Source organism: Bos taurus, chromosome 7, assembly GCF_002263795.3.
Source record: "Bos taurus isolate L1 Dominette 01449 registration number 42190680 breed Hereford chromosome 7, ARS-UCD2.0, whole genome shotgun sequence".
In the NCBI taxonomy this organism is placed as follows: domain Eukaryota; kingdom Metazoa; phylum Chordata; class Mammalia; order Artiodactyla; family Bovidae; genus Bos; species Bos taurus.
Window position 1 is genome coordinate 50,787,078 of NC_037334.1, and position 19,671 is coordinate 50,806,748.

Sequence of the window (19,671 nt, forward strand, 5' to 3'; positions counted from 1 at the left end):
ATTGGGAATGTAGTCATCACTGCCCAGAAGAATATTACTTATTATTCTTTGTGTCTTCAGGGTCCTCAACCAGGTAAAAAGCATCTCCCAGACCAGGCCTTATAAAACCAGTCAGCCTTATATTTCTCTGGTCCTGGTTGCAGGGCTCCACACAGAGTAGTTGCTCAGTGAACTCACTTTTTGCCTCTATCTTTTAAAAGTAATCCCAGAATAAGTTTTCTTTTTAAAAAATTTATTTATTTTAATTGGAGGCTAATTACTTTACAATATTGTAGTGGGTTTTGCTATACATTGACATGAATCAGTCATGGGTGAACATGTATTCCCCATTCTGAACCCCCCTCCCACCTCCCTCTCCATCCCATCCCTCAGGGTCATCCCAATGCACCAGCCCTGAGCACCCTGTCTCATGCATTGAATTTGCACTTGTGATCAGTTTCACATATGATAATTTACATGTTTCAGTGCTATCCAGAATAGGTTTTCTAAGCTTGCTTTTGATGGTGAGCTGAACGTAAAGTTGGTTTTAATTATTGGGGCACACATTGTGCAAGTTTTTTGCTGAGGTATTGAAAAAGCAAGAGAGTTCCAGAGAAACATCTATTTCTGCTTTATTGACTATGCCAAGCCTTTGACTGTGTGGATCACAATAAACTGTGGAAAATTCTGAAAGAGATAGGAATACCAGACCACCTGACCTGCCTCTTGAGAAACCTATATGCAGGTCAGGAAGCAACAATTCAAACTGGACATGGAACAACAGACTGGTTCCAAATAGGAAAAGGAGTACGTCAAGGCTGTATATTGTCACCCTGCTTATTTAACTTATATGCAGAGTACATCATGAGAAACGCTGGGCCGGAAGAAGCATAAGCTGGAATCAAGATTGCCGGGAGAAATATCTATCACCTCAGATATGCAGATGACACCACCCTTATGGCAGAAAGTGAAGAGGAACTCAAAAGCCTCTTGATGAAAGTGAAAGAGAAGAGTGAAAGTTGGCTTAAAGCTCAACATTTAGAAAACAAAGATCATGGCATCTGGTCCCATCACTTCATGTCAAATAGATGGGGAAACAGTGGAAACAGTGTCAGACTTTATTTTTCTGGGCTCCAAAATCACTGCAGATGGTGACTGCAGCCATGAAATTAAAAGACGCTTACTCCTTGGAAGGAAAGTTATGACCAACCTAGATAGCATATTCAAAAGCAAAGATATTACTTTGCCAACAAAGGTCTGTCTAGTCAGGGCTATGGTTTTTCCACTGGTCATGTATGGATGTGAGAGTTGCACTGTGAAGAAGGCTGAGCGCCGAAGAATTGATGCTTTTGAACTGTGGTGTTGGAGAAGACTCTTGAGAGTCCCTTGGACTGCAAGGAGATCCAACCAGTCCATCCTAAAGGAGATCAGTCCTGGGTGTTCATTGAAGGACTGATGCTAAAGCTGAAACTTCAATACTTTGGCCACCTCATGCGAACAACTGACTCATTGGAAAAGACCCTGATGCTGGGAGGGATTGGGGGCAGGAGGAGAAGGGGACGACAGAGGATGAGATGGCTGGATGGCATCACCGACTCGATGGACTTGAGTTTGAGTGAACTCCGGGAGTTGGTGATGGACAGGGAGGCCTGGCGTGCTGCGATTCATGGGGTCGCAAAGAGTTGGACACGACTGAGGGACTGAACTGAACTGAACAGCTTTATTGCTTATTTGTAACAATTCAAGTGGAGCACCTCTCCTGACAAGCCAGAGACTGGGAGACATTCAAATTGTCACTTACTTGGGGCCTTCCTGGGGAAAACCATCTCAGGGCTGCCGGCGGTGTGCATGTAGAACCATAGTCCCGCAGGTGCCCAGGCTGTTATCACGCGGCTTCCCGAGAGAGATTTGACCAGACTCTAGACTTGAGGGAAGTCCCAAGCTATGCCACTGTGGAGCTGTGTGACCTTGGACAAGTCCTTTCCTCCTATGGCCCTACGTGCTCTTCCCCGGTAGGTTTATGCTATGGGGACGGTCGAGTGATCTGGAAAACATTCGCTTTTAAACGTTTATTCATCTCATGTATCACGCGAATGAGAGCCGAGAGCCCACAGGCAAGGCGATCAAGGACCACTACTGGCAAGCCTCTGCGACCCGCGCCACAGGTCTCGCGAGATTTCTCCTCTGCGCTTCGCGGCGTCATCCTCTCGCCGTCCGCGGCAGCGACAGCGACGGCGCGTGAGGTACACAGGGGCGGCCCGTATCCCTCCGCCGCCGGCGCGGCCCGGCCCTCCCTTCCCCCGGCCCGCCAATCCCCGCTCTCCCGACCTGCCCCTCGTCCTGGGCCCACCCCGCGCTCCGGCTGCCCCACCCCGGCGGCGCCGCCCGCCCGCGCGTCTCTCGGTCCACCTGCAGCAGGCAGTCCCTCCGGCTGTCCTACCCAGAGCCGCCGGCCGAGCCCGAGGCCTGAGCTCTTGCTCCCCGGCGGAGGGATCCGCGGCGGCTGAGGAGGCGGCGCTGAGCCTAGAAGGAAGAGGCAGCTACCGCGGTGGCGGCGGCAGCGGCGGCGGCGGCGGCGGCGGCTCGGGCGGCAGCGCATAAAGGGGCCGCCGCCGGGTGATGCGGTGACCGCTGCGGCAGGCTCAGGAGCCGAGTTGGCCCCGGCCATAAGTCCGTCCCGCCGGACCCGCGCTCCGGAACTCCCCATCTTCTCCGGCCCTCCCCATCTTCTCCGGCCGATCCGCAATCACCGAGGAGGCCTCGCGCCCCCTCGCCCCTTCCCCGTCCCTCCCCTGCCCCCGTCCCCGCCCCGGGGCCGCCGCCACCCACCTCCCACGATGGCTCTGAAGAGAATCCATAAGGTAAGCGGCCAGGGATCGGCTGTGTGTTCGGGCAGCTAGGCGGGTCCGCCGAGCTGGCTGCGGCCTGCACTTCCCGCCGTCTTCTCCGCCGGACTCCCGGCTTCTTCGGACCGGGCTGTTGGCGATGGCCCGGCCGGGCGGCCTTCACACCCCACTCCCAGTGATGGCGCCCGTAGAGGCCCCGGCGCGCTGCCCGCACTTAGGCCGGAGGTATGCTCGCCGGTTCAACGTTCCTTCCCGGCCTCCTTTCTAGGCCCCGCGTGGTATGGAGTCCCAGGGCCTCTCCCCGGCCTGGGACTGCTGTGCCAGAGGGCCATTGTCCGGCTGTGCCAGGAGGGGGTGCTGGAACTGGAGCGTTGGAAGGCCCCATCGACGGAGGTCGAAAGGGCTCTGTGCCCCATCTCCGCCTGTGCACCCCCTATCCCCACCTGCCTAGGTTCACTCCGCAGAACCCCTTGAGCTTGGGACCCGTATGAGGAAACCTTTTTGTCCGATCCAGAAATATTTCTTGAGTTCGCTTGCCGTTTAGCGGCCGCACGCTTCCGTCCACTCTGCTCGTCCAGAAACTAAGTAGGAAGTTGAGGAAATAAGCATGACTTTTATAAGGAAGGAGGGAGGTGGAGGGAGAAGCATTTTATTCCGTGAGGTTGCCAAATGTAGTCAGAAACATACTTCAGTTTGCAGGAGTGGATTTAATAGAAAGGGTATTGTCAAGGGTAGAGGTAGAAACCTGAACATTTGAAAACCACTGGAGAGAATTTCACAAAGTTTCCTTTTACATTCTCTTCGCAAAATGGGTTTTAACGCTTAAATTAGGTGATGTTTTCTGGGAGATCCTTTTAATGTAAAAGGGATTTTGCTAGATTTTTCCATTAGAAAAGATTTCTTTGCCCTTTAAAATGAAGGGTTATCTGTAGTTGTCTCTACGGAAGCTTTTGTAATATTGCTTCTAGATTATGGACTTCGCTTAAAATTTAGGGTTTTTTCGCTTCCTTCTAATATTATAACCTCCTATTATCTCTCACTATCTTTTTTACTTAGAGGGGGGAAGCGGCACTGATGATTTGTTTCGTGTTTGACTTGGCTACTTGGAGAGGCTGTACTAAACCTCTAGCCAGTAAGTAGTAGATCCTGGGATACATTATCTAGGATGGGATGGAGATGCAAGGGGGAAGAGAACTCAGTAAAAATGGAGATCTGGTCAGTTTAAACACTTGAGTTCAGCAGTTGGTCCTGGTTTTATTCTTGATCAAAGACCTTTCCTGTGGAATTAATCCCAGTGGTTATTGTAAATTAGGTTAGATCCTCACCAACTTCTTTTGACTTTGATTTCTATCAAATGAAAAAGGGCAGACTTTAGACAGTAAATCTTGTACTAAAGTGAAGCAGATAGTTTGTTAAAAGAAGCTCATCCCTAAGTAGAGCTCTTTTGAAACTTTTTAAGGGGCAGGAGCACACTGAGGACAAGTTATGCAAGTAAATAATAGCATTTTTAAGGCTTGAAGGAGTTAATAGATTCTTGAGGACTAATTGAGAAGTTATCAACTTGAGATTATACTTGTAGAAGATTGTGCACTTTTAAAACCTGAAGAAGAATAAATATAATGTGTGATCACTTACAGATCAAGAGATATAGCCCTTAATCTCTACTCTGAGTGATATGTGTGCTATGGAGGTTTTTTTAGAGAAGGAAATAGCACTCAAAACATGCATTTTAATCGTCTTCCTTGCCTTCTTTTGAGATAATGCATGTTTGCTAGATTTTTCTCTAAAAGATACCTTTATTAAAATTTTAGTAAGAAAAATCAAGTGTATACCATGATTATTTGAACTTTTAAAACTCAAGTTTTTTTATTAACCTTTTTTCACCTGGTTTATAATCTAGAACTGTCCTCAAAGTATGGCTCAACTTAGACTGCCAGGGATTTGAAAAATAAACTTAATTTTTGGTATACATACTAGTCAATAATATTGTGAAAATAAAATGAAGATTTTTTTCCCCCAAGCATTTTGTATAACACTAATTTTAAATTGAATACAGACTTAACCTAGCTATGGATAAGACCAGTCCTATCTCACCCTCAGCACTAGTAATGTATCTGCGGTGCAGTCCCCCAAAGACAGACTTGGCTTACATAATTGGTCTTAGTCTTGAATCTTCCCAGTTACTACTCTCTGAGAAAGTAGTTCTGTTTAAATACCTCACAACTTCGGATAGCATGAACTACTGCATCTGGGTTCTAATAAAATTTTATTAAGAACAAATACTTTTGACCAAGGCAGCTTCAGGAATTCTTTGTCTTGTGTTTCATTGACAAAGGGTAATAGTGTTGTGTGAATCTCACAGTCCTTTAAATGCCATGACTTTTTTGGAAAAAGCTCTTGATGGACTTTATTTTGATAGAAACTTTAAGGTCGTATATGCTTTAACAGAGTTTACCAAAGAGTTTTCATTTTGAACATCCATTATGGTTCCATGAAGGGTTTGGGACCCTTTGGTATGGTTGGTATCTACACCAAATGGCCCCGGCCTGCTACATTTTGAGGTTTTCTGCTGACATTATGGGTCTTCAGCTTTGATTTTGATGCTTTGAGTGTCTGCCTCTAGCAGCACCACCCCCAGCCTTTTTCCAGTTGGCTGCGTCTCATCTGTTGTGGGCTGGGAAACCAGATCACTGAGCTTATTAAAATTATGTCTAAAATAAGATCCAGTAGGCTCTGAGTGAAGAGGGCTTCATGTGTTTTGTGAACTGTGTGGTCTGTTTGACTGATCAGAGACCTTTTTTTTAAACTTGCTTCCTGTTTTTCTTCTTTACTTTTGTTATACAGTGCAGGAGGCTTTTTTGTGCTCTTACAGTGCCACAATATTGAAATACAGGGTAAATTTCTTTATTTTGAGGAGGAGTAAAAGGCTAAATATCATGAGGAATTGAAGACAGACCAAAGTTAGGATACTAAAAGCTCTTAACAATAATAGTGACTTGTACATTTTAATGATGTCCTGCTAGATATAATTAACATTTGGTATACATAGCTTTAATGCCAGGACTACCGCTTGATTTACTGTATTTCTATGATTAAAGCGTCTTAAATTTCCTGAAAACCCCAGTCAGTTAGTTAATATTCCAGTAAAATAAAATTTCAAACTCTGATGACTAGGCAGGTAACCAAAGTGAGCAAAGGGAATTGGAGGGAACTAGAAATTGCACATGCTTTTAGAAGAGGGCAGCTGCTATTCAGCTCCCTCCAAATGTTGCTATTGCCAGGATCTGTGCCCAAAGTTACCAGATTTTTTTTTTTTTTTTTTTTTTTGAGGTAAGCCACAAAACCAGAGTTCTGGCAACCAATTCAAATTAAAAACAAGGACAGCAAAACCAAAAGACACCTCCACACTTTTTTTGGTAGATTGGTAGGTACCAGTTTAATGTATGAATTAAAATTAACAAAAGATTGAGGTTCAGCAAGTAACCAGGAACGTAAGGATTAAATCATTTGAACCATACTTTCTGTCTTTTTCAAAGTTTGGAAGTACTGCTTTATGTAAATAGGCACAATTAAGTAATTTTTGGGGTAAACTTTTAGTTAACTTCTTCAGTGAAGTTTTGTATGGTTATGGTTGTAGGAAAAACCATTTTAGTAGACACATTGATCCCAGGCAGATGCTTACAACTTACTCTTCATTGTAATCTGTTTCATGTTATGAATCATCTTTCTGTAGACTACATACTTTCAAAATATCTACGATTGCCAGTTACCAAAGGATGAATTTTAAGGATATGGGAAGGGAGTTGTAATATCATAATAGTACTAGTTTCAAGATTATTTTAAAATAGAAGTGTGATATGATACATTACATTAATCTTATCAGAGGTAAGGATTCAGTTTATTCCAGTCAAAATGATGAAACAAATTAGCAAATAGTCTTGTGGAGTATTTGGAACTTTAATATAATAAGTGGTTGACAGAAGATGACTGTATTAGTTATATATTGGAAAACAGACATCCCTTCTTATTCCACAAGATAAGCTTCTTGAAATCTCTGGGAAGATTTTTTTTTCCTTTAGAAACGATTCGTTGCTTCACAAAGGTTTGTTGAGTTGAGAAACTTTCTTTGGCTCGTTTGGGGTTGCTATTTAAATATAATTTAAACAGCCTTCATTAACTTCATAAATCTAGGGGTGTGTGGGGGTGGGGGGGGTTGTGTATGTGTGTGTGTAAGTCTCCCAAAGTGGGGTGGGTGTGTGGGTGTTTAAAATCTCCCAAAGTGTATTACTGTACTGCTGACTGACAAGGAGGAAGTTTTGACAAAGTCCAATTCTGGATATTTTAGTCCAGAGAGAGAAGGCTGCTAAAATATCCTAGGCAGTTCTCAGGATAGGAATACCTGACTCATGCTTGATGCTGCCAGCAACCTTTGCAGCCTCATCCCAAAATTGAAGGCGCACACTTGTTTTTTCTGTAGAAATAAAGTTTCGGTGGTGAGGTTCCCAGGCTAACCTTCAAAACCATGTTAAAAATATTACATAGAAAAATAAAGTACCGTTTCTTCTTCAGTATACACAATCAAGTGAGATTTCAAGTAATAGAATCATAAAATTTTAGCTCTGCATCACATCTCAGAGCTATGGCCTAAAAAGGCCATGTGACTTAGTAGGGCCGGATTAAGAACCTGGATTTCTTGACTGCTCAGTGTCTTTTCTGGCAGGCACTGTACCCTTACACAGTCATTAGGGGTGTAATCCCAGGGAATGCAATTTTTTCTTTTGTTCAAACAATTGAGTATTTATGCTCTGGAACCAGAAGATTTTACCTTTGGCATCTCTTTTTATTGTTGGAGAGGTGTCTATGAATTCCCTTAAAACAATGCCATTTTTGTTTTGTTTTTCAGTGTTTTAATTCCCATAAAGCAGAAAAATAAGAAACTATGTAAATTTTGGGTGTTCTATCCTCCATATATCTTTCATCATAGTCAAATGGGTTTTTTAATCTCTCCAAAAGACTAAGAATCACTGTCCTACCTCCTTAAACAGTCTGTTTTAATCTCAGTAGGTGACCCAATTACCTATTCTGTAGAGAAAATAGAAATCTGCATGAATCCTTTCAAATTTCCTTTGAAGACTTTAAAAAGAAAAAAGAAAAACCAGACCTCACAGCTACAATCTTCAGAGTACTCAGTGTGCATCAGAATGACTGAATCTTCTGAACAACCCTGTGAGAATTCTGTTCTCAGGTTAGAAGAGAAAATGGAGGCTTGGAGAAGTAAACAAACTTGCCTGTGATTATATGGCTATGATATGAGGAGCCAGGATTCAGATGCATTCAGTCTTGACCAGGGAGCCAACCATTGCTCCAAATATACCTTGGCCATCACTCTTCTTCCCTGTTGTCTCCGGAGAAGCTCTGCTTTTCTCATTGCAAGCTAACTTTTGCTATTCATCCTATTCTTTTGCCAGGTCCTTGCTCTCTAGTAATTGTCCCTGTTCTCCTAGTTCTCTCTTCTTTGACTCCTCTCAGTATCCAAACTTATTTAAGACTTTCCTCCTTAAAAAAAAAAAAAAAAGCTTTTAACCTCCTCTCCCCAACTAGAGCTGATTCCTTTCCTTCCTCTTCTTTAACGCTTCCATCTCTGACATTTCAGTGCCAAAATTCTTGACAGAATAGTGTCTATTCACTGTTTTGGAACTGTTCAGTAAGGTCACTGATGATTACTTTATTGCCAGATGCAATGGATACCTCAGTTTTTATTTAATTTCTGTAACAGTTGATGTGATTATTACTCATTTCCCTCGGCTTCTGATAAACTGTTTCCTCCTTCTGCATATCTAGTGTTCTAATAAAGTTAGTGTTTCCTAACTTTTTTAGAATAATTTTAAATTAATATTATTGATGGATACAAATAAGAGTTCATGAAATAATGTATACTTGGATTAAAATTGACAGCACACATGACCCCAGATAAATTAATATATAATATTACAAGCACAAAAATAGGGAAATTATTTACAAACAAAATACATTAAGAGGAAGTATTGTTCACTGTCATTTTGCTGTAAAGTAACAACTAAGAAGAGTATTTTAAGAAAATAAAAGGGATCATCATCAGATGCTGCATTAAATGTGTTACTGTTGAGAATTCCCTGTGGTCCAGTAATTAGGACCCCTCAATTTCACTGCTCATTTCACACCCACTTTCACCTGGGTTCAATCACTGGATAGGGACCTAAGATCCCACAAGCCACTTAGTGTGGCCAAAAAAAGATGTGTTACTCTGTGTTGTTTTCATTACAGTATACTGCGACATTTGTTTTAAACAGGTGCACTGCAGCGAAAGAAAGAATTAAAGTTGCATATTTTGCAATATTCATGCAGTTAGACTACTACCAACATTATTGTCTCATGGACAGACAGGTCACTTAATTAAAAAAAAAAGTATTTGCTTTACTTATCTTTATTTTAAAATAATCTGTTATTTTTGGGTTTAAGAAAGGACTCTGTTTTTCCTTTAAAACTTCCATATTCTAGCTATAGGCCCATAGGGAATGAATTGGTATAGTAGAAATATTAGTGTTCAATATGCTTTGATTAAATAACTTTTCAAATGTGTATTATAATCAGAATAAATCACTGAAGTTAAATAGATAATACCCATGGTTAAATGCTGTTTGTGCATCAGAGCATAGATATAATTTGCTTTGTAGTGTGCAAATTTCTTGAGGCATATTACTGCTTTATATTAGTGTAAATATGTAGTATTTCTTAAAAACACGTATTAAAGATAGGTAAAATTTAGGACAAAAATATTGCCATCTTTATCCCTGTAATACATGTTAGCATCTCATAAGAAATACTACTGTAATTGAAACAGTTCTCAGAATTATTTTCCTTTAGTCTTTGTGCTTTTCTGTATGCCTTCTCAACCCACCCCCTCCTCCTTCTGAATTCTTATTCATCCTTGGATATCCAACAGACCACTTCTCTGTGAAGCATGCCCCAGGCATGCAGGCAATAGGTTCTACTATAGAACTGTTTCTTAGTATATAGACATGATTGATTATTACCCCCTCTAGACTGAATTCTTCTGGGCAAAGTCCCTGTCTTATTCATTATATTCCCAGTACCTGACACATAGTAGGCATTCAGTTTTTGCCAGCAGCATTTAGTGAATGTCAACAGCAAGTAGTATGGTGGAAAAACTAGTAGAATTTTGGAGCTCCATGTCTACTCAGTCATGTTCTAACCCTGTGTGTGTGGCCTTAGGCAAGTTACTTCACTGATTTTCTTTGGTCTCAGCTTTCTTGCCTATAGAATGAGGATAATGTCATATACTTTGCAAGCCTGTAAGGGATGAGTAGAAAGGAAATATGGACCACATAAAAGATAGTTGTTAATATTAATTACCACTGGCTTAATTGCCCAGTAATGTTGACCTGTGAAATTGGCAGAATCTTGAAATCTTAGATGGTGTCAGTGATAAGTGTTTTCCATTTTGCTTTGTTGCCACCCCAGTCAAAAAAGAAGGAAAAAAATGTACACCCTGATGTTGTAAAAATTATGTTTTATAATACTTCTAATCGGAAAAAGGGATTGAATTCCAAATTTTTTCTTCAGTAAACTATCTATTGTAATCTTAATATATTTCCAGTACATGTGATGTTTTTGTAAGCTTAGATGTAAGAACAATTTTCTTAACAGTATCTTGTGATAGAAGTATCTGCTTCTGTCCTTTGAGCACATACCCCTCCCCGCCCCTGCCACTTGCAGAACGTCAGTACCTGTTTAAATCATAACACTCCTTCGTCAACTTTTTAAGGGCCTATATCAGATAAAAAAATTTGAAATCAAAGCTGAATTTTACAGAAGCCACAGTGATAATAGTTTAGAAATAGATTTCTTAAAATAATAGTGTACTATTGGGAGTGAGTGATTTTCTTTAGATTAAATGTCCTCATGTACACCAGCTGTATGAGCTTCGTAGGGCTGCTGTAATAAATGACACGATAAATTACTGAGTAGCTTAAAACAGCAGAAATCTATTCTCTCACAGTTTTGGAGGCCAAAAATCCAAAATCAGCATACCAGCAGAGCCACACACCCTCTGGAAGCTATGTGGGAGAATCCTTCCTTCCTTCTTCCAGCTTCTGGTGACTGTAAGCATTCCTTGGTTTGTGGCCACATCACTTCAGTCTCTGCCTTGTCTTCACACTACTTTCTCTGTGTGTGGTTTCTCTTTTGTCTTTTAAAAGGATACTTAGGGCCCATCCAGGTAATCTAGGATGATCTTATCTCAAGATCCTTAATTTTAAGTATGTTTACAAAGACCCTTTTTCTAACTAAAGTAACATTTATAGGTGATAGGAATTAAGATGTGTCACATGTCATTTTGAGGAGCATTCAATGCAGTGTACCATCTAATCCCCAAATTCTAATAAATGACTGTTTTAGATTGTAGTTGCCTTTAGGCTTTTCTGTTTTTAACTTTCTAAAATTCTGAAACAGTCTCAGACCTACAGGGAGTTGCAAATACAATACCTAGAACATCTTTTTCTTTGACCATTTCAGAGTAAGGTACCAACATGATGACTCATCAACCCTGAATACTTTAATGTATGTTTCTTACAAACATGGACATCAAAATTAGGAAATTTCCATTGAAATATTACTGCAATCTAATCCTCAGACCCCGTTTAAGTTTTTCCAGTTGTTCCAATAATGTGCTTTGTAGAAAAGGATCCAGTCCATAGTTACTCGTTTAGTTTCCTTTGGTTCCTTAGTCTTTCCTTTGCTTCATGGCCTTGACACTTTTAAAGATTAGAGTCCAGTTATTTTGTAGAATGTCCCTCAGTTTGTGTTTTTCTGCTATTTCCTCAAGATTAGGTTTAGGTCACGCATCTTTGTTAGGAATGTCACAGAAGCATTACTCTTTCCCTCTCTGCATCCTATCTAGTGATGCGTGATTTTGGTTCATTTTTTTCATTCCATCCTATCAGGTACTATTCAATTTTAGTTTGACCCATTATGGAGAATTTTCACTTCTGTCACTTGATTAAGGGGGTATCTACCAGGGTTTCATACTATGAAGTTACTTTTTTTCCCCTTTATAATGAGTAAATAATTTGTTCAGAGACACTTTGAATATATGTACTTCTTCTGTGTTGTTGTTTTTTTTTTAATTTATCTATTGCTGCATAAGAAAATACCCTAAAACTTAGCTGCTTAGAGCTTGGTGGTTCTGGCTCAGGGTCCCGTGGTTATTGGCAGATCTCAGTTCTTTATGGGTTGCTGGACTTACAGATTCATCTCCTCCCCACATATATTTCTCCCCACTGAGGGCTGCCTGAGTGTACTTGAGACATAGCGCTGGGTTCCCTCAGAGTGATCTGCCAGAGATGGAGCAGCCAAGTGAAAGCTGGAGTATCTTTTATTAACTTAATCTCAGAAGCAACATACCATGACTTCTACTGTGTTCTGTTGACCTCACAGATTCCCCCCCAGGGCAGTGTGGCAGAGGAGTGAATATGGGAGTGAATACCAGGAGTTAAAGATCACTGGGAGCCAATTTGGGTACCATGCGCTTACTCAGAAGTTTTAATTTATTCATTTTAAAATTTATATTTGTGTGAACTCGTGCTTTCTTGTTTTTAATTCATGTGAGTTATACTAGATTACTATCATTTACTTTAATGCTCAACTTGTCCCCAGTTTGCTTTTTTCCCCATCAGTTGAGCACTTCTTTAAGTTCTGGCACAAAAGATGTTTCCTCCTTTTTCTTACACTTTCCCTGCTCTAGCTCTGTAATCATCTAGGTATGCTGATTGCTTTTGGAATCTCACTGTTTCCACACTTTCTCAGTGTAATTAGTGGATGTAGCTAGGGAATATGTGAATGTGTAGATTTGCTTTTCTCTCTGTGTATCAGAGACCATGAATTTACACTGATGAATCTTAATTCCAGTCCAGTACCATAGGATTCATCCTGTATTTTTTCTTTTCGATATTGACATTCCTTTTCTTACAGTGAAAAACTTGGCTTTCATTAATGTAATTACTCATTTGATCAGTTCCTCTGTGTATAATCAACTTCCCATTGCTGTGGCCCTCCTGCATAGATACTGTTCTTTGCTCCCCTCTCTCCTAGGGGTGCCCTTCTTAACTCCGTCCTTCCTGACTTGGACATCCTGCACTGAGTTACGCCTATCCCAGTGTGGATAGCCTCCCTATTTTTAAAAAACAAAATACAGGACTTATTTGACATAAATATTTAGATTAAAAACTTTAAAATAGTAGTGCTAATTGTTTTTTAAAACAGATATGGAAAAATCAAGTCTAGTGACTGTGACCACATAGCACTTTTCCCAGTTAGAGAATATGGCATTTTCTGTAGTCCTTTTTTTGAAAAGACTAAAACCATAATTTTAGTTTAGTGTTATTATTATGAAACAATTTTGGTAATTCCAGAAGCCTGTGTAAACTCATCTCCATTCTTAGAAATAATTGGAAACAATCATAATTTAAAATCCTGAAGCTTAATCTTTTATTATGTAAGTTTTAGATACTGGTAATGACCAACACCTAGGCGCTTACTATCCAGCTTAAGATTCAGACCTACCTAATTTAGCTTCAGTGTTAAAGTTTAGTCAGCAACCATGGGTTCTCTTGATAATTTATGAGCTTGGGGTCTTTGCATATATTTAGAAATAATCATGTTTCGATAAAAGTACATTGTTGTTAGTGATGGTTGTGCAACCTCCTCTACTTTACCCATTATGTCAAGGCAGTAATATATCATCACTGAGGTTATAGTAGGTCAGTTTCCTGAGGTTACATACAACATTAATACAAGGTTAAGAAAATTGTTCAAACTTTGAGGAACAAGTAACAATGTATTGGCATTTGAATCATGAACATGACTTGAATCTCAGAGTCTGAGGCACTCTTTTTACTTTTATAATCAGTATTTTCATTATCTTCTAGCTTCTGTTAAGTCCAAAACTATTCTGATTTGTGATCCTATATATGTTACCACTTGCCTTTCTGGAAGCTTACAGATTTTCTCTGTCCCCAGTATTGTGAAATTTCCTGATGTTTGGTGTGTAGGTCAATTTTCATTTGTTTTGCTTGACATTCAGTTGGTCTTTTTGGGTCTGTCTATATGGATTTGCTTATTATGGACATTTCATATAAATAGAATCGTACAACATATGACCTTTTGTATCTGGCTTCTTTCATTGAGGCAGTGTTTTCAACGTTATCCAAGTTGTAGCGTGTATCGGTACTTAATTCCTTTTTCTGACTAAATAATATTCCATTGTATGAATATACCATGTTTTCTTTTTCCGTTTATCAGTTGATGGGCATTTGGTTTGTTTTAATTTTTTAACTATTAAGAATAATACTGCTATGAACATTTATCTTCAGATTTTTGTGTGAACATATTTTCATTCCTCTTGGATATATACCTAGGAGTGGAATTGCTGGATCATATGGTAATTTTATTTAAAATATTTAAAATTATTTCCTTCTAAGAGTTTTTTAGCTATAACTCTTATATTTAGATCTTTGTGTTTTCCAATTTTTAATTTTTGTAAAATACATATAAAATTTACCATTTTCACTGTTTTTAAATATACAGTTCATTGCTAGTAAATATATTTGTATTGTTGTACAACCATTGCTATCTCCCGAATTCATTTTTCAAAAGTTACCTTTCTCCCTAGCCTTTAAGAACCCACCATTGTACTTTATCTCTCTATGATTTTGACTTGGTTACTCATGGAAGTAGTATTTCTCTTTTTGTGACTGATTTTTTTCACTTAGCACAGTGTCCTCAAGATTCTTCTATAGTGTCAGAATTTCCTTCCTTTTTAAGGCTATTTAGTACTCTGTTGTGTGTTTATACCATGTTTGCCTATCCATTTATTTGCTGTTGGACACTTGGGTTATTTACACATTTTAGCTCTTCTGAGTAATTCTGCAGTCAGCATGGGTGTATGTTTAAAAGATCCTCCTTTCAGTTATTTTGGGTATATACCAAGAAGTGGAATTGCAGGATCATATGGTGATTATTTTTTAATTTTTGAGAAACTACTGTATTGTTTTCTACAGTGGCTCTACTGTTTTACATTTAGCCCTTGCTCCCCCTCCCTGCTTGTGATACACAAGGGTTTCAATTTCTCCACATCCTCACCAGCACTTATATTTTCTGTTTTTGGTTGGTTTGTTGGCCCTTTTTTTTTTTTTTTTTTTTTAATAGTAACCATCCTGATGGAATGGGATGGTGGTCTTTGATCCATTTTAAGTTAATGTTTATATCTAGTGTTCAGTAGGCATCTGAGTTCATTTTTGCATGTAAATATCCAGTTGTCTTAGCACCATTTGTTGAAAAGATCATTCTTTCCCACATTGAATTGTTTTGGCAGCTGTGTCAAAAACCAATTGGCCATAAATATATGGGTTTATTTCTGGACTCTCAATTCTGTTTCATTGATCTGTATGTCTTTTCTTATGCCAGTACCATACTGTCTTGAATACTGTAGCTTTGTATTAGGTTTTGGAATTTGAAAGTGTGACTCCTCCAACTTTGTTCTTTTCCAAGACTGTTTTGGTTTTTTAGATCCCATGCATTCCCTATGAATTTTAGGTTCTGCTAGGTTTTTTTTAATGGCAGTTGGAATTTTGATGGAGATTGTATGGAATCTACAGGTAAATTTGGGGAGTGTTTGAGCTAGTTTTCCTATATTTTCTGTTTTCCATGTTTATCTTTTATCTGTTTTTTGGAAAGACTTTCTCAGAATGTTTGCTTGCTTGCTTGTTTTAAGGATTTTCCTCTTATTTCATAGAAGCAGTAGCTTCTCTTAGCTTTAAAGATATTCATGATAGTTTTTAACTTTTTTCTTCTCCCTGCATGGTCTTTGCTTTTTCCTGCTTTTTTTTTTCTTCCCGTTGTTTTGGTCTTTATATGTTGAGTGATGTTGAAGATGGCCAGTTTCTTTCACTGTTGTTTATCCTTATTTTAGAATAGGGCATTAAAAAGCTGATTAAAGGGTCTGAGCATAGGGGAGTGAGGTTTGGCAACTGAAACTCTATGGTTTGCTGGCAGGGCTATTCTCCAGATGAATCACTGATGTCAGTGAGTCATATAGCTCTTTATCTTGTGCTGGTCAGTTTTTCTTGAGAAGGGTCTTTTCATCTCCTGCCTGGAATGTATAGGTCAAACTTCCCATGTTTTCAGGACATTGTGTGTATGTTTTCAGGACATTGTGTGTATGTTTTCAGGACAAAGTGTGTATGTAAACATTCACTTAACGTTCTGATTTCCATACATCATTCATGCCATTAACTATGCTCCATGTCTCTGAGTTCTGAGATCTTATGTTTTATCTTCTCTGGAGAACAAACCTTTGGTTTGCTTGGATGGGAAGGACATTCACTGGTAGAATCAGGGAAGTGATCTAGATGTCATTTTTAGTTTTTATTTTCAGCTTTTTACCCATAAACAACATATAATACTGCTTTGGATGTTGTCAATTTACATAGATGTTATGGAAATGTATACATTTTAAATAGCATGCATTTTCAATGAATATAAATATTCCAACAATATATTTAAAATTTATTCCTCCTATAATAGACATTTTGTTTCCAAGTTTTTATTAGTAAAGACGCTGAAGCTCAGTGTTGCCTTGATGCACATAGGTGAGAGTTTCTCTTTATAGTCAGTAGGAGTGTTTGGTTGTAGAAAGAGGCACTTTATTTTTGTAAGATAATGCCAAATTAACTTTTTTCTTTAAAATTTTTCATTATTTTGACCATAACAGGCTATATAAAGGTACACAAAAATGTGAAGTCGCTCAGTCATGTCTGACTCTATGACCCCATGAACTGTAGCCCCCCAGGCTCCTCCGTCCATAGGATTTTCCAGGCAAGAATACTGGAGTGGGTTGCCATTTCCTTCTCCAGGTATCTTCCAGACGCAGGGATCCAACCCCGGTCTCCCACATTGCAGGCATACTCTTTACCATCTGAGACACCAGGTGTCTAATAAATTTTAGTGAAAATTTCAGATATATCCAGATATTCAGTAGTCTACAACATATCACCATGTGTCCCATCACCCGTCATTTTGTGTTTATTCTTGATTACCTCTTCCACCTTTGTGGATTATTTCAAACTCAACCCCAAATGTCATATCATTTTATCTGTAAAGAATTCAGAATGTGTTACTTAGAGATAATGCATTGGTTCTCAGTAGGGATAGTTTTGCCTACCAGGTGACGTTTGGCGTTGTAGACATTTTTAACTGTCACAGCTCGGAGGCTACTGGGTGCTACTGACATCTAGTAGATAGAGACCAGGGAGCTACTGAACATCCTACAGTGTGTAGGACAGGCCCCCACAACAGAGATTTATCCTGCCCCAAATGTCAGTCATTTCCCAGATTGAGAAATCCTGAGATAAGGAAGTCTGAGGTACATTCAGTGGTTCTTCCTGTATATATTTCTAAACACATGCTGTTGTATTACACAAAAATTTAATTTCTGGGAATTATAACTCTAAAAGAATAAACACTTTAAAAGTCATACAAAACTCCTGTGAATCTTACTCTGTTTATGTGGCTGATAAAAGTATTGGACATTTACATATTTTTAAAATAGTTCATGAATATTATTTGGTGTTATAAAGAACCCTGGGCAATATATTGAAATGTCAATTCTGAAGGAATGTGGATCACTTGAAATAAACTACTTTTGTCATGACATTCCACCTTTCTTGGGCCAGTAACTTTCAGTAGCAGGGTAGTTTGGGGTGGGGGTTGTGTGTGTGTTTGTTTTCCAGTATGTTGCAGAATTAGAAATTGGTATTGTTTTGCTGAGAAGTTGCTATGGTAATAATTGTTGGAAGGATCTATCATTGAGTCTTATTATTTTTAGAGGCTGCCTAGGGATATTTATCAGTTAGTTTTGCTGTATAACAAATGATTCCAAAACATAAAACAGCAGTGATTTATTTCTTAGGATTCTGGATTGACTTGAAGGTTTTGTTTCTTGTGTTATCAGCCACGGTTATTCTTGGTGGCTGTGTTCAAGGTTAGAGGGTCCAAGAAGATCTCTCTCATGTGTCTGGGGCCTTGATGCTGACTTGGCTGCAGTGTGCACCACTGTCCCCCAAATGGCCTTTCCAGCAAGAAAGCCTGGACTTTCTGTGTGGTGGCTTAGAGCTGCTGTGGTGGAAAGAGCAGAAAAAAAAGCTGTCAAGTCTCAACACTAGACTTGTAACTGATGCAGTGTCATATTTGCTTAATTTTTTTTTGGTTGAACAAGATCCAAGGCCAGCTGGGATTCAGGAGGAAAGGAAATAGACTACTTCCTAATAAGAGAAGTGGTATATTCTTACAGGGAAGGAAAAATTGTTGGGATCTTTGGAGATTATTTACTGCAAGAGAAGTTGTAGTAAGCGTTGTCTTATACTGGCATATTTACTTCTTGGATAAGGTCCCTTGTTATAAATTTAATTCTGTAGTAGTAGAATTTTGCTTCTTTGGATTCATTAAAAACAGTTCTGAATGGTTGAGTAATATTAAGTTATTAATAACATTTTTTCCAGTTTTAATTCAGAGAAGTTTTTTATGAAGATTTGTTTGGCCAATCAATAGGAGGGAGGAAGGGAAGAGTAGAGGGGAAGGGAAAGGCTTGTTGGATGTGAAATGTAAAAATGTGGTTGTTTTGAGAAGAGGTATATAACCGTTTACTTGGGGGTTTGTCTTTTCCTGTCAAAATAACCTAAGTTGCTTTGTTTACCTGCTTTATTTTTAATAAAATATATAATTGATATATAACATTGTGTAAGTTTCTTATACAGTGTGAATTTGATATTTACATAGTGTAAAAAGATTACCACCATAGTGTTAGCTAACACTGCCATCATGTCCTATAATTATTTCTTTTTTTGTGTGGTTGGGACCATTTTAAGATCTACTCTCTTAGCAAGTTTCAAATATATAATACAGTATTGTTAACTATAATTGCCGTGTGCATTAGATCCCCAGAACTTATTTATCTAATAACTAGAAGTTTGTACTCTTGTTGTAGGAACAAATAATTTTATACTACCAGTCTTATTCTTTCCAAGACTGTCACATAACTCATGATCTTGATAACGTAAGGCTGACTGCTTCTGCTGCTGCTGCTAAGTCACTTCAGTTGTGTCCAACTCTGCGCGACCCCATAGACGGCAGCCCACCAGGCTCCCTTGTCCCTGGGATTCTCCAGGCAAGAACACTGGAGTGGGTTGCCTTTTCCTTCTCCAATGCATGAAAGTGAAAAGTGAAAGTGAAGTCGCTCAGTCGTGTCCGACTCTTCGTGACCCCATGGACTGCAGCCTACCAGGCTCCTCCATCCATGGGATTTTCCAGGCAAGAGTACTGGAGTGGGGTGCCATTGCCTTCTCCGAAGGCTGACTAGGATATGCTGGGTTTTTTTTTCTTTTCTACTTGATTCATAATGTTTTCATACTTTTCCTGTTACCATAACAAAGAACAACTTCTGCCTGTCACCTCCTCTTTGTTAAAAAGTGCTCTCAGAATCCTCAAGTAGCACCACTATAATGCCTATATAGGTTAAACATTCTCTGTAGGTTAATTGGTCAGATCTGCCATATCAAAAACTGCTTAGGAGAACTAAGCTTTGTTGTTAACATCAGGAATTTAAAATGTTTTTGAAGCAGGTAATAGTACCAAACCTTTCTCCAGCCTAACTATCGACTTGAATTTTCTGTCTGGCCCTCCCCTAATCTTTGCTGCAGACAAAATGGAAATCCCTTTATACTGAGAATTTCAT

General features: G+C 39.2%; 1 protein-coding gene across 2 annotated transcripts in view; it reads left to right on the forward strand.

Moving 5' to 3' along the window:
• The first annotated feature begins 2,329 nt into the window (after nt 1-2,329).
• UBE2D2 (ubiquitin conjugating enzyme E2 D2) overlaps nt 2,330-19,671 on the forward strand; it is a 43,325-nt gene continuing 25,983 nt past the window's right edge. Inside the window, exon 1 of one of the 2 annotated variants that reach the window (NM_001046496.1) lies at nt 2,330-2,840. In NM_001046496.1, the coding sequence (NP_001039961.1) occupies nt 2,817-2,840 (24 nt within the window). In that variant the 5' untranslated portion in view covers nt 2,330-2,816. Of the gene's footprint in view, nt 3,958-19,671 lie in introns of both variants that reach the window. The other variant, XM_059888352.1, reaches the window with a different exon arrangement.